The 14,336-nt window shown below is 35.4% G+C and overlaps 1 protein-coding gene across 1 annotated transcript; it reads left to right on the plus strand.

The window, feature by feature from the left end:
- Nucleotides 1-432: 432 nt before the first annotated feature.
- On the plus strand, nucleotides 433-13,720 carry LOC140743800 (uncharacterized). The gene is made up of 22 exons (XM_073075386.1): nucleotides 433-469; nucleotides 734-832; nucleotides 1,004-1,069; nucleotides 1,968-2,021; nucleotides 2,384-2,437; nucleotides 2,871-2,924; nucleotides 3,537-3,602; nucleotides 4,005-4,064; nucleotides 4,491-4,550; nucleotides 5,019-5,078; nucleotides 5,845-5,901; nucleotides 6,290-6,349; nucleotides 6,904-6,984; nucleotides 7,230-7,367; nucleotides 8,172-8,213; nucleotides 8,999-9,058; nucleotides 9,439-9,495; nucleotides 10,381-10,422; nucleotides 10,750-10,812; nucleotides 11,613-11,690; nucleotides 12,224-12,312; nucleotides 13,227-13,720. The coding sequence occupies exons 1-22, from the start codon at nucleotides 433-435 to the stop codon at nucleotides 13,389-13,391; spliced, it is 1,542 nt and encodes a 513-aa protein (XP_072931487.1). The 3' UTR covers nucleotides 13,392-13,720.
- Nucleotides 13,721-14,336: the final 616 nt, after the last annotated feature.

The raw sequence follows: 14,336 nt of genomic DNA on the forward strand, positions 1-14,336 counted from the left end.
CATATTTATGTACTAGTAGCATAATATTGATGACTCGTATGTTATTAGCGTTATTTAGTTTTAAGTCCGTATGAATGTCTACTGAAATATTATTTATTACAAACTATCATTATAGCAATCCCCGAAAAAAAATTTACTTAACGTATACTTATATGTAGTGCATATAATTTTCGTATTAGGTGAGGTTCGTTATATACGTGAGGCATGAGGCACTGATAAAATTCAAATTATATTATTTCAAGAAGTTTGTTCAAGTAACCTCAAAGAAGGTTGAATACCGCTGACGTTGATGTAAGGCAAAAATAAATTGCCTAATAAAGATAGGTAGGTACTCCCCGCAGTCCTGTATTCCCGAGACTAGAATAGGGCTACGGTATGCCCTGTCTGTCGTAATATGCGAATAAAAGGGGGCTTTTGGGGTTGCGGGGCGGCATGAGTGGGAGCTCGAACCGTCGAGTAAGCGACCTCGGTAAGGACAGCAGTATGTGTGGTCGCATTCCGTTGTAAACACCAGTTGTGCGGGAGGAGCAGAAGCATCGCGCTTGGAGGACTCCGATTGTGTTCCGTCGGAGATACCAGAGCCTTCAGACCGGAACACAGCTGCGCTTAACACTGCTATTATTAGGCACAAACATCTGTGGCGGTGGTGCCACCAAGGACTTACCACAATTAGGTACTTAATAAATAAAAGATGAACGTAAAAATTATATAGACGTACTTTTTTTACTTGCAGACGGGGACGACGCCGCTAAAGCGTCAGGAATGGAAAAACCGACAGAAAATGTCGCCGGTGATCCCGGAGCTGCCGCACTAGAACCTGCAACCAATGCAGGTATGTAAAAAAGTTTTACGAAATATATTCTATCTTTTTTTCTTTTGATGACTTTATGTGTTGGGACTGAAAGCAACAAGTCCTCTAAATGTTACTTTTTTACAAATTGTCACCAATGGAGACAAATTGTCTCCATTGTAAATAGCAAACTCAAAACATTTGTATTTTCAGGTTTACTGGAACACTTCGGGGCTGCTTCTGGTGTTAACCACAACCAGCAGAAATTTGATAATTCAGGTAGGCTAATATTCAAAAAATTTAAAAACCAATTTAATCTATGTATTAATATCTCTTACGTATACCAAATAGGTAAATCAAAATATCACAAGGAAACCCATATAGGATTACATATTTCTGAGAGTTCGTTTAATATATTCTCGAAGGTGTATAAAATTGATCCGCACTAGGCTATTTTCTTGTCTTATTCCATAAAATACTGACTAAAAGGAGGCTTTCGGGGTTGCGGAGCGGCAAGAGTGTGAGCTCGAACCGTCCAGTAAGCCAGTGTGGTCCAGTGTGGTCGTAAACACCAGTTGTGTGGGAAGAGCGTAAATTGAGTGAGCGTGAAGAGAGTAAATTCTAGGGCAGAGCCCTTGCAGGATTCCGGTTGTGTTCCGTCGGAGATCCCGAAGTTCTCCACCAAGGGCTGAGGACGGCCACCTAGGAGGTTTAGTGCGATAAAAATCCTACATAGCCCGACATCGCTCCCTACGGCGTCGGGTACCATTTAAAGGTTTTCCCCTCGTGTACCTTTTTCGTACTATTTGGTTGGTATACCTATATGACAGACATTCCGACGTCAGGTTGGGTACCTCTCTGATCAGTTTTAAGCCGCATCTTTAGCAAGAATATTTTCATAGCGATTAATGAATATGAAGAAGACGCGGGTTAAAATACAGAATAAGTAGCTTTACGTTTTTTTACAATTCAGGTATAAACGAGCAAGTGGCTACTGCCACCGATGTATATCTGTAATAAACCCCAAAGAAAATTCGGGTCTTACCTTGGATAATTACGTCACCCTTACCACCGCCTTCAGACCGGATCACAGTTGCGCTTAACACCACAATTAGGTACTTAATAAATACAAGATGAACGTAAAAATTATACCGACGTACGTTTTTATTAATTGCAGCAGAGGACAACGCCGCTAGAGCGTTAGAAATGGAAACACCAGTAGTGTATTCAAGTAAGTGAATATTAAATACGCTCTTTAAATGATCTACTGAACGCTTTTAATTAACCCCCTAAAACGCAACGACTATTGCATAATAACAAAGAGGGCATAATACTTAATAATTACGTAGATTGTGTGGCGAGGGCGGGATACACTTTTAGGGCGTGGAAAAATCTGGGAAATTACGGTTTTTATACCTTCTACCTATATAATTTGTATTCTCTACTTCCGCACCGGGTGACTTGAATCCAAATTATGCGCCTGCAGCTATGTTAACCTTGGTTAACCTTTATAACATAGGACAGTCCTACCTGAGTTTGCCAATAATTATCTAGAAAAACTGATTGAAAACTCAAAGCGCTTTTTGTTTTCAGACTATTACATCACCACCGAGCCGATATACTATTTACAGAATCCGAAGCCTGAATGTAAGCGACTATTTAAAACAGTTTAATTTAATTTGTTTAATTAAAAAATTCTGTATAAAAATAATTTCCTGAAAGGGGGCAAAGAAGTACCTACTATAGAAGTTAATATATTAAAATAGAAATGACATATTATAAGCAGGCGGAATTTTACTGCGTTCTAATTCTAACTATAAGTTCACAGAAAAATATTTCGAGATTTATGTATCGATTTTGGATGTATTTTGATAATTGATACTGGATAAACAAATCATATAGATTGTCATGTCATAGTTATATTTTTAATCACCCGGCTCTTTATTTTTATTATGTTTATATACATAAACGCATAATTTTCATCTCAACAATTATTTATTAAAATAATTATAATTTATCTAATAAGTACGTAGCTCAAATACTGATTACAATACAACCTAAATGTACGTTTATTTTTCAGATTCTTTCGGAAACAGCGCGGGACAAAACACATTTGATGAAGGTTATTACGGAGGTAGGCAACTATCCTTATCCTTATCCTTACTAATATTATAAACCCGAAAGTAACTCTGTCTGTCTATCTGTCTGTCTGTCTGGTTGTCTCTTCTTCACGCCTAAACCACTGAACCGATTATAATGAAATTTTGTACAAAGATAGTCTAAGACCCGAGAAAGGACATAGGATAGTTTTTATTCCGGAATTCCATGGGAACTAGCGAGGGCGATCAAAGATCCATTAATCGGAGAATCGATCATTTGGACCCAAAACATCGATTATTTTAATCGATATTAGTAAGAATTGAATCGTAAACTATGCATTTGATCAAGTGATGATCTTTAGCAAAGTTGAAGGTACATACGAATTTACAATTTTATGTATGTTAGTATGTTATATTATTTTCTTTTAAACGCGGGCGAAACCACGGGCAAAAACTAGTTCTAAATATTTTTAAGTAGTGCGTTCTTTCTTTTTGTATTTACTATGTTTATGTTTGTCTTCCAATATTACCAATGGGCTTTAATCTGTATGTTTTCAGCAGAAGTAACTGGAAGACAATTTGTGTGCATTTAGCGTGCAGCAGCATTTGTGTGCAGCAGTAGAAGCTCTAAATATTTTTATTTTCAGGTCATTCCGGGATGCACGGGGCTTCTTTTGGATTTAGCTACAAACACCAGAAATATGTATACTCAGGTAGGCGGCTATTAAAAAAAATTAACACCATTTATTCTATGTTCCTATAAGTGGTCCTTTAATATTTTCCCTTACGTATAACAAATAGGTAAATAAAAATATCTTAAAGAAACCCATATAGGATTTCATACTTCTGAGAGTTCATTTAATAAATTCTGGAAGTTCTATAAAATTGATCCGCACTTGGCTAGTTTGAGTACTTATGGCATAAACCGTCGTATATTTTTATTTTTACTGCCTAGCTAATGTAAACTTACTACATATAACGGCATACTACGTAGTTGTGCAAAATGGGCGTTGAAGTTATATTCTGTATTCACGCGAACGAAGTCGCAAGCAGATTTCGTTAAGTACTAAAAATGTTGAACATTTAAATAGATAATCAAACCTGTTGTTGCTTAGTTGCAGGCAGAGGCGCCATTCGCAAACAACCGAGGGCTCAAGAACAAGATGGGTTTTTGGGTAAGTAAAGTTATATTGATACTAGCTGACCCGGCAAACTTTTTACCGCCTCAAAATCTATTTATCAAATATATTTCATATAAAATATAGCCTATGTTACTCGTGGATAATGTAGCTTTCTAATGGTGAAATAATTTTTAAAATCGGTCCAGTAGTGAGCTATTCACTACAACCAAACAAAGAAACAAAGTTTTCCTCTTTATAATATTAGTGTAGATATTTTCCCTGTGACAGCTGTGTTCTGTTCTTTCTTCCGAGAATAACTCAAAAGAAATACTCAGCAAAATGCACCTTTAGCCAACACTAGAAAATACCAACAGACCACAAAGTTGTGAATGAATTATCACTGATAATTATGAACAATGTTAAAGGATGTTCTACCAAATGCCTACTGAGCTTAGAATTTAAACTTCTGTGGTTGTTTAGATGGTGCAGAGGGCGCCAATCGCAACCGTAACCGCAGGCGTGAGAGACGCTCATATGGAGGTACGTAGCTATTCAATAACTATTCAGCATTTCCTCTACAAACTATTCAATAATTTACGATAAGTTCAGGATAACATTCTTTACAAGTACGGTTTTATTATCAACATCATACATATAAATAGGCTAACACAAAACAGTTAAGAATATTTTGCTCTGTTATTTGTCCAGCGATTCTTCATACTTTAATTGGTTTGATTAATTTTTACGTTTTTAATGTTAGCACCATGTTAGCACTTAAAATAATTGAAATTTAGTTTTTAAAATATTGTTATTGTGTCCGATATTCAATTATTTGCAACTACTCGTAGAAATAAGTATATACCTATTCATACCACAACAATAATATACAAGATATTCAGCAAAATATTTACTTCACCTTCGATACTAGTAGATGCGTTACATGCTACAAATAATATATTACAAATATTCATAATGAATATCGAAATTAATAACATTGTTGTTCTTCAGATACTGAGGAGGGCGTGGATCAGCCCCGTCACCGTAGACGCGGCAAGCGCGGTAACCGAGGTACGTAACTAACTATGAATAGTTCAACTATATTAGTTGATTAGTTCCTTTTATAGATAGCTTAGTAATTTATCTTCTATATTTTGCCGATTTTAATATGTCCGGCTTATCTCCGAAACGGCTGTACTGATTTTGGTGGGACTATCATTGGCAGTTAGCTGCTGTTATAGGGAGTATCTCACACAAACTACTTTTATTTTGTAAAAAGGTCCTTTGCAAAGGTCCTTTGCCAATTTACACTTTTAAACCTGTTGCAAACCGCAGGACACAGCTTGTATCAATAAATAACGTTTGTCTCATGAACAGTTACTCAACATTACATCCCATTTCTTTTAAATGAGTGAATGGCAAAATATACTAATCTAACCGCCAAAAAATCGGCAAGGTTACAAAATTTATAGCAAATCTTTACGAAATTATGTAGGTAAATCTACGTGCTAGAGTTTCCTAGTATTTTCTAGTGTTTCAAATTCAGCCTTCCAATCAGGCTACCAAGATTGGAAACCTGCCTGTAATTTGAATTGTGAAGGCAAACATGTTGAGGGAACCAACTGAGGGTTCTTTAAAAAAGGTTCTTAATGGCGTGTGAATTCTAACAATTGCATTTGGCCTGCATGATGTATTATGGTCTAACCGCTTTCACTCTGAGGGGAGACCCTAGCCTAGCATTGCCCAGCAGTGAGAACTGGTAATGACGACTGAGTTAATGAAATTCAAATTTGATTAACATTTAAAGAATTTAAGTTATGGTGTTTTTGTTAAACAGGTGCTACGGCCAATGCGTTCGATGACACATTTGGCATCGGCATGTTACACATTTCTGGTAAGTACCTTTTAAGAGTACTATTTAGTATTAAATATACTTAAGTAATATTCAGTTTTTATGTCACAGCAACATATAATGTATTTTGAAAACGAAATGAAGATAATATTAGAGATTGTGTGAATGATGAGTAGAATTGGATTTATTTCATGAAGCATTACAAAGATATATTTTGATATTCTTGGGATAATCTTTATATAATTGTAATTTGCGTAAAAATTACTATTGTATAAACATTATCCCTGTGTAAAAACCCTGTAATAAAGGCAACTGAGCTCTCCCTAAAGTGTGTCTGAGTATAATCTGATTAATTGGACTTGGATAAACTTGAACATATTGAATATTGAATATTGCCTCTGGGTTGATTGAAGGTTTAATTGTTCTTTAGATGGTGCCTCGGGAGCTTATCCTATCCAGGGTTCCCAGCAACCACAAAACAACAACGCAGGTGTGTAACTTTTCTGATTTAACGAACCTAAACATAAAAAATACGAAACTGTTGCTGAAAAACTTTACAATGGGATGGTATCTAATGAAACCACATATTTTACAAACATAATTTACAAACTGAAAAGGGAACATGTGTAGTACAAAATAATAATGTAGAAAAAAGAGCTACAGACTTTTGAAATAGGTGACTGACTCAGACTACTTTATAGTCAGTACTAGCTGACGCGGCAAACGTTGTGTTGCCATATAAATAAAAAAATGTTGAAGGTGAACAACTCTTATCGTTTAGGGGTTAGGAAAAATAGATAGTAGCCGATTCTCAGACCTATTGAATATGGATATAAAATTTGGTGAATATCGAAAGCAACCGCGCAGATATGGTCCGTGTTTGCCAAGATGAACATGATTGTGTCCTGTTGTTTTTCAACGCACCGCAAGAAGTAAAAGTTAAAAACATACTTTTTTCAGATTGAGTTGCCAGTGAACTTTTAACATTTTAACTAACACTTAGAACTTACTTTTAGTATATTAACGATGTATTGTGTTGTTTAGATGTTGAAATGAGCGTCGCCATCGGCGGTGCTCGTAGGAAGACCTACCCTCAGGGCAAGCGCGGCCGTGGAGGCAACTCAGGTATTCAATTAAATTTAATGAAGTTAGCCGAATCAACTGCTAAAATATAATAATTGATTATAATTAAATGAATAACCTTAAACTTATTTTAAATTAATAAACTGCTGCGCAATAGCAGTATCAACTATCAAAAGTACACAAAGATAGATTCACGAAAACATTGTTATTGCTACTCTGCTAGTTTGATCGCTAAAAAGGGCGTAACAAAGCTCATACCAATGTACAAGTTTAATTGTTGTGTTTAGGTCGTGGGAGAGGCAACAACCGCAACAATAACTTTGGAAATAACGCCCAGGGCAACTACAATGACTATAGCGGCTACGGCTTTAATAGTGGCACACTGAACAACAGTTCTTCCGGAAATAGAGCACGTGGCCCTATGAGTAAGTAAATGAATAATTATGAAGTGAATCTAGTCTCTGCGAGCTGAATTATGACCTAAGCTCCTCTTAATCTGGGTTGAGACTCATGCCCAGTAGTATAGTAGTAGGTACAGGGGTTTACTACCATCTATTAAAACAATATTATTTTAATCATACATTGACATTTCGTACTATGATCTCGTTAAAGTAAGATTGCTTTTATAACATTACAATAAGCCGTTTTGTATTATGTAAGTCGAAATAATTCATTCTGCAGGATATTTAACTTTTTAAGCAAAATGTGACAATTTCAGTTGGTTTTATACAATGGATAAGCGAAAAATTAATATAGGTTTAAATTTGTTCAATTGCGTATGCCAGAACACAATACTTGACGTGGTGGGAAAGAGATGACACTAGTTTCGATGTCTCGTTTCCTCTCGGATAGACAAATTGCTCATTATTTTACATCACTCGGCAGGAATAAAACAAAACTGTTTTAAGAAGGTCGTGGTACGAAAGAAAATAATGTTGATGCAATATCGAAATAAAAGATTCCTGAACTATGATGGTTTTTAAAAGGTGGTGGTGACCTGGTACCTTGCTCTCCGACGGCGACGAAAGTCCGTAGTTTAAGTGGTTTCCAGGAATTTAAAGTTGTTTCACACACAACTCTTTTATGTAGTACCCCCAAATACCTGTATTTGTGTACCCCGCTATCGAGAAGACGTTCTTTTTATAGTATTAAAAATTTTGTTGAATAAATAAAAACTTCACACAGACGTAAATATTTGAATTAATAATAACATGCTTGTTTCTTTCCAGTGCCGAGGTCGCAAACATACCAGCAACCTCAAAATAACACTGGTAATTGCTCTTTTAATATTGTATGGTCTGCGTAAAACTGCTTGTCCGCTCTGAATATAGAAATGAATCGCGTCGCCATAGCAAATTGTATGACTACACCTGCTCGCAACAACTTCAGAGCGGACTAGCAGTTTGGCGCGAATTATACTGTTATAACTGTTGTACTGTTATTTTTTATGTAGACTATACTCGTAGATAGTTGAGCTAAAGTTATAACTACTCAAGCGTACAACCCTTCGGAAGACATGGACAATGGGCATAGCAATAGCTTTGTTAAGGACACAAGTTGAAAAAGTTGAAGAATCTTTCTTTCCTCGCCTTGCCTAAGAATACCTCTACTCCCCGATGTCCACATTCTCCATAAATTGTGAAACAAAAATAAATAAAAACTACAAATAACTGCTAAAGATACTATATCACATTTTTTAAAAAAATTAATTTAGGAGCAGTAAGCCACAGATGCGCCGCTACCCCTAGAACGCCTCGGAAAAGTCTGTCTCCCTTACCACACCCATCAAACCAGAACACAGCAGCGCTTAACACTGCTGTTATGAGGCAGAAATAATACATCTATCAGTCATCAGTTTCTAAAAAAAATAACACTTTTTTCAGCATATTCACAATATTATTACGCCTAATATGCCGTGCCACAGAAAATTAAAAAAAAAAAAAAATATTTAGCATCTACGGAATTACGAATTGTAAATGGCTCCACTGTTTTTTCATATATACGGCGATGCCCACATAATTAATCTTGAATAAAATATATTTTTTTACACTTCCAGTGTCAACTGGCCGGGACTTCTACCCCCACATTCCGCCTCCGCCCGGGATGAATTATCCCCGTAAGTATTTTATGGAATTAGCTAATTATCGTAGTTAACTCCTAATATTTCTATAAGCTATCCTAGAGCTTGTCTACATTATATAAGGACTTGATCAAATTCTAGTTCCAAATTATTTTTTAACCGACTTCCCAAATAAGAGAGGTTATCTATTCGACGCGTTTTTTTTAATGTACTTATGTCCAGCGATTTTTTAGTGTTCCGTATTCTAAGTACTTCACATAACTTCGAAAATATGTGCCTGGGATTCGGGCCTTAGCGCTTTAAGCTGCTAGTTAACACTGTTTAATGACTGGATAGTCTGTACAATTGTAATATTTATCAGTAATATCTTCTAATTGATAAATCATTTATTAAATAGCATTCGTTTCTACTTTTAGGCCCTGACAATCGTCAGCCATCGCAACAAGTGCAACGTTACACCGGCCGCGGCCGCGGTAAGTATTTTTAGGGTTCCGTACCCAAAGGGTAAAAACGGAATTGTATTACTATGTCACCATTGTCTGTTATAGCTTGGAAATAAATGGGTGTCGCCATGCAAGGACACGCTATTTTTTGACGTTTATCTTTATCTATTGAACCGTAATAGGTAGCCAGTTCAAATAATTACAATGTATAGTTATTTACTTCAAGGGCTGATATGAAAACAAATACTAAAAAGAAAAAAAATCTGATGGTAGGAACCATGGACAGTTATTACAATCTCTTAGACTGGACCTGTTTTATACCAGTAATCTTATTATGTCCCATCACTTGAAAGGTGGTAGAACCCAAATATGGTTATGGTTCTTCCGGAGCGATTCCATTCTAATACCTATTTCTAGAGCGAAGTAGTTCTCTGTTTCGTAGAAAAGGTGTGGCTGTTAGCTCACTTACATATCGATATGATACTGATACGGAAGACCATCGTAGTGCTCAGGAGCGGTAACGCATCTTTGATAGATATCAGGATTATCATATCATATGAGTTATGAACATATGATCATTCATATGAAGTTGGGTATCATAAGTGACGACTTACCATCAGGTGGACTGCATGAATGTTGTAACAACCACCCTTGCACAGGGTAGGGATCCCGAAATCGGCCATAAATACTTTGCTACACCTGAGAACTTAGCACACATCATTATAAAATACGTGTAAAAGTTATACCCACATTCTTATAACCAGTAACCGGTACACGGCAGCACATAACTTGCTGTTATAAGGTTAAAATATTTGTGGGGGTATGGGGTATTGGTGGAAGTCCAAGCTTCAAATACTGCGCGTTTTCTTCTTAATGCATGTCATGTTGTGTTGATCATTGTATTTCTTTTTCTAGCTGCTTCGCAAAACATGCATTCAAGAATGAACGAGGACATGGGTAAGTTATTTATAATATTTTTTTATTTAAAAAAATAAACAAAATGGAAATTATTATTGGTTCTTGATAATTGTTCAAAACTTTGAATTAAGCTGACCGTTCAAAGTGGGTAAAAATTTAGTTCGAAGATTCGGTTACATATACAAATACATACAGGTACAGATATAGATATACGAGTAGATATACACGGAACAGAAATACCTGTGTGTATCAGGTATATGTTTAAAAAAGTCATTTATGATATATTATATGTAATTTTACAATTATAACACGCGACTATGTAAACGTAGACAAAATAAATTAAAAATAATAATTTTAAACTTGTAGAACCGCTGTCTTTTGAGAGTCTCATGAGACTCCCAATCCCGGCGAGGTACAGGAACTGGCCCCGTAAGTAATTTGAACAGTATTTTTTAAAAATAATGGCAATCAATGATCAATCATCATCAACATATCACAGCCTTACTACTGGATATTGGCCACAAATGGAGAGGCTTAGACCATAGTCCACCACGCTGCCCATGTGCAGATTAGTAGACTTCACACGTCTTTGATGTAATTTTTAGAGCACTCTTTGATCTTATTATGCATTTCTTCAGCGACAAAGCAAGACGTGATAAATAATTTTATACGTCTAATCCATAATTAAGGCCTGATTCATAATTAGGTGTCCAAAATGTAAACAAAGAAATGTCACTGTAAAAATGAACAAGAAACAAAAGCGCTATAAACCGACAAAACATTCGAGTTCGACCACGATCACGAAATAAATAACATCAACTACGAATCTTAAAAATGGCGGTACACTAAATGTTTTGGATCCCGATTGTGTTACCATTATCACATTTTAATTTTCTACCATAAACTTTGTTTTTTATTATTATTACTGTATGTAACGAAATTGAGTTAATATAAATATTGGAATATGTGTCGTCAAAAATAGGAAACTACCATTTGAAACGTATTTTCTTGATAGGTGTCAACACCTTTGTTTACATTTTGGACACCTAATTATGAATCGGACTATACAATACTATACAATACATACCTTCGGAAAATGCATTGAACCCGAATCCTCAAAGTCGAAATTCATCCCATTAGATTATTTGCTTGTTACTCGTGCTTTTTACCTTTCTTATTTTTTATACAATCACGAGTCTATTAATTACAATATTTATTTTGTATTGTAGCACCGCCACCCCCCGAATACTTCTTGAACCTGCCCAACGTGATGCCGGCTGTGCCAGGGCCCAACTGGTATCCAAAACGTAAGTTTTTTTTTTTTTATATGGATAGTAATAGCCTAAAAGGTATACTGTTCGACCGATGAGAACTGGCACTGATGGACCTGGTCAACCTCAGATAGTAAGTTTACGTACAAAAATGTTCTGGATCCCGATTGTGTTACCATTATCACATTTTAATTTGATAAGTAAGTTTACGTACTATCTGAGGTTGACCAGGTCCATCAGTGCCTGGGATTGGCCACAGATACATTCCTACAGCTGACGATAAATTTGCTTCTCCTAATTGTTTGACATGAAACCTTCTTATAATTATGTAAGATAGTTTTAAACCGAACTGAACGGTCGAGCGTTTTTTCTTTACCACACTTTCAAACCATAGCCCAGCAATGCTAACGCTGCTATCATTGAGGAGATATAGGTAACCGGCTGTACACCTTTATTGTTACAAAGGATTCTAGACCACCTTAAAAACCACTCTGTGCCCGTCACTGTATGTACTCGTACAGTGATAATAAATCTTTGTTCATTAACTTTACATTTATTTTTTATTGCAGTTACCGCAGACGAACTTATTCAACCAGGAGATAAATTCAACGAGTTCGACATTCTTGATCTGGAAGTGATGTTCTTTTCCAGGCGCCAGGTAAGATGGACAATAATAATAAAATAATAATAACATAAATAATAGTTAAAAGAATCTAAAAACACGCTTTTATTGCTAATCGAACTAAAAACTAAAAAATACTTTTTAACGACTAAGAGTTTAATATTACAATAGTAGAAGATTGAACATTCAATTAATCAATCGCCTCAAGATAAAATTATATTAAAATTTAAGTTATTAAAATAATAACTCAATTCAGAGTAAAAAGCGTGCCTACTCCTATGAGTAGCCACGTTTTACGGAGTCTTCAATATATAATTATACATAATGTGAATTTATCCACATAAAGTAATTTTGAAGCAACATAAGAAGAAGAATAATAAGAAGAAGATTTGAAGTAGTTTTTCACACACATGGATTTGTGTCACTATTTCTAGACACGCTAACGTTGATCATACATAAAAATTCTAAGAATATTTTTTCTTTCTGTTTGGTCCGCTCATTAGAAATAGAGACGAATACAATTATCCCCACGCTCGCCAAACCTGAAATCTCAACAGACCGTCAACGACAGTTTTGAAAAATGGACACTGACAGCATTCCGCCATATGAATATTTTTATGAGGAATGCTTATATTTTAAATAATTATAAACAGGAATACTTTAGATTATGAAATTATATGTGTTTTTCTTCGATTCTTTCTCGTTTCCTTTATATACTGTACATGAGGTCGAAAACGAAACATCTTGAAAATGGAGCATATTCATAAGCATATTATAATGTTTGAGTTGGCTTTTAAAATTGTACCAAACATTAATTTGTTTGTGTCATAAAGCGCCAAGCGTGTGGACGCGTCTTTATATATTTACTCAAATGCAAAGTTTGATGTGAATGTGAAAACGTAATAAAACCCAAAATACGATAAACAATTAATAATAAGTCTTGCTTGCAGGTTATCAGCGCGCTGCGCAAATTCAATGGAAAGAAACTGGATGCTTTAAATTATTTGAACGACGAGCGCGCTGCAAGGGAAAACCCTTCCGTGTCCTGGAGTGTTGAAATTCTGGAAATCACTCGTACAGGCATATGCTGGGACTCGCTGTACCCCGACATCTAAGTTTAGTTAGGTCCTGCGCGCCACCAGGGGGGTTACTACCATCGCTTATAACGTTATTATTTTAATCATACATTGATATTTCGTTAAATTAAGATTGTTTCTATAATATAACAATAAGCAGTTTTGTATAATGTCGGTCGAAATTAGTCATTCTTTTTTTTTGCAGGAAATTTAACTTTTTAAGCAAAATATGACAAGTTCAGTGGTTTTTATACAATGGTTAAGCCAAAAATGAATAAGGGTTTAAGTTTGTTCAACTGCGTATGACGGAACACAATCAAGACCGTGGTACGAAAGAGATGACACTAGTTTCGATGTCTCGTTTTCTCTCGAATTGACAAATTACTCATTATTTTACATCACTCGGCAGGAATAAAACAAAATTGTTGAAATAAAACTTTACTGAACTATGATGTTTTTAAAAGATGGTGGTAGGCCCCCGTATTCTAAAGCAGTTACTTTACAATACTGGCTAAGAGTGGGTTGCACCATGTAACTTTAATGTTTACCACCACCACCATTCTAGTTACAATAACTTTAATGCAAATGCAAACTTTAAACGGATCTCCGGTGCAACCCATCCTTAGTGGATGTTGAATCAGATTATTAGTTTGGTATCTAACTCTCGCTGTTTTTGATGTTTTGCATAACATTACTTTTAAATTTTAACATTCCTTATAATATTATCAAATGATTGTGGCCTAACTTAATACTTCGAAAGAGAAAAATATGTTCTATTTCTTGAATAACTAGTACGAGTCGTAACCGAACAACTTTTTTGGAAAAAGTTGTAGACAACTTGAAAAATAAACTGAATTGAAACTCGAATAAATTGCGGGAACTTAAGAAAATAAGGGAAGGCATTTAAGATCCTGGCAAATTGTAATAAAGTTTTTGGGCAATCACATAAAATAAGGCTTATGTCTTAACAGGAACGTTCTGGTA

This window comes from Epargyreus clarus, unplaced genomic scaffold (genome assembly GCF_041222505.1).
Source record: "Epargyreus clarus isolate Ecla_fem2 unplaced genomic scaffold, WU_Ecla_fem_2.2 ptg000007l, whole genome shotgun sequence".
Taxonomy (NCBI): domain Eukaryota; kingdom Metazoa; phylum Arthropoda; class Insecta; order Lepidoptera; family Hesperiidae; genus Epargyreus; species Epargyreus clarus.

What these genes read in the sequence shown, in the direction of transcription:
- LOC140743800 (XM_073075386.1), top strand. Translation starts at nt 433, where the DNA reads ATGAGTGGGAGCTCGAACCGTCGAGTAAGCGACCTCG. An exon ending in GCCCGGGATGAATTATCCCC is followed by an intron (nt 9,059 to 9,438) that starts GTAAGTATTTTA and finishes TTCTACTTTTAG; the next exon opens with GCCCTGACAATCGTCAGCCA. An exon ending in TGTTCTTTTCCAGGCGCCAG is followed by an intron (nt 12,313 to 13,226) that starts GTAAGATGGACA and finishes TCTTGCTTGCAG; the next exon opens with GTTATCAGCGCGCTGCGCAA.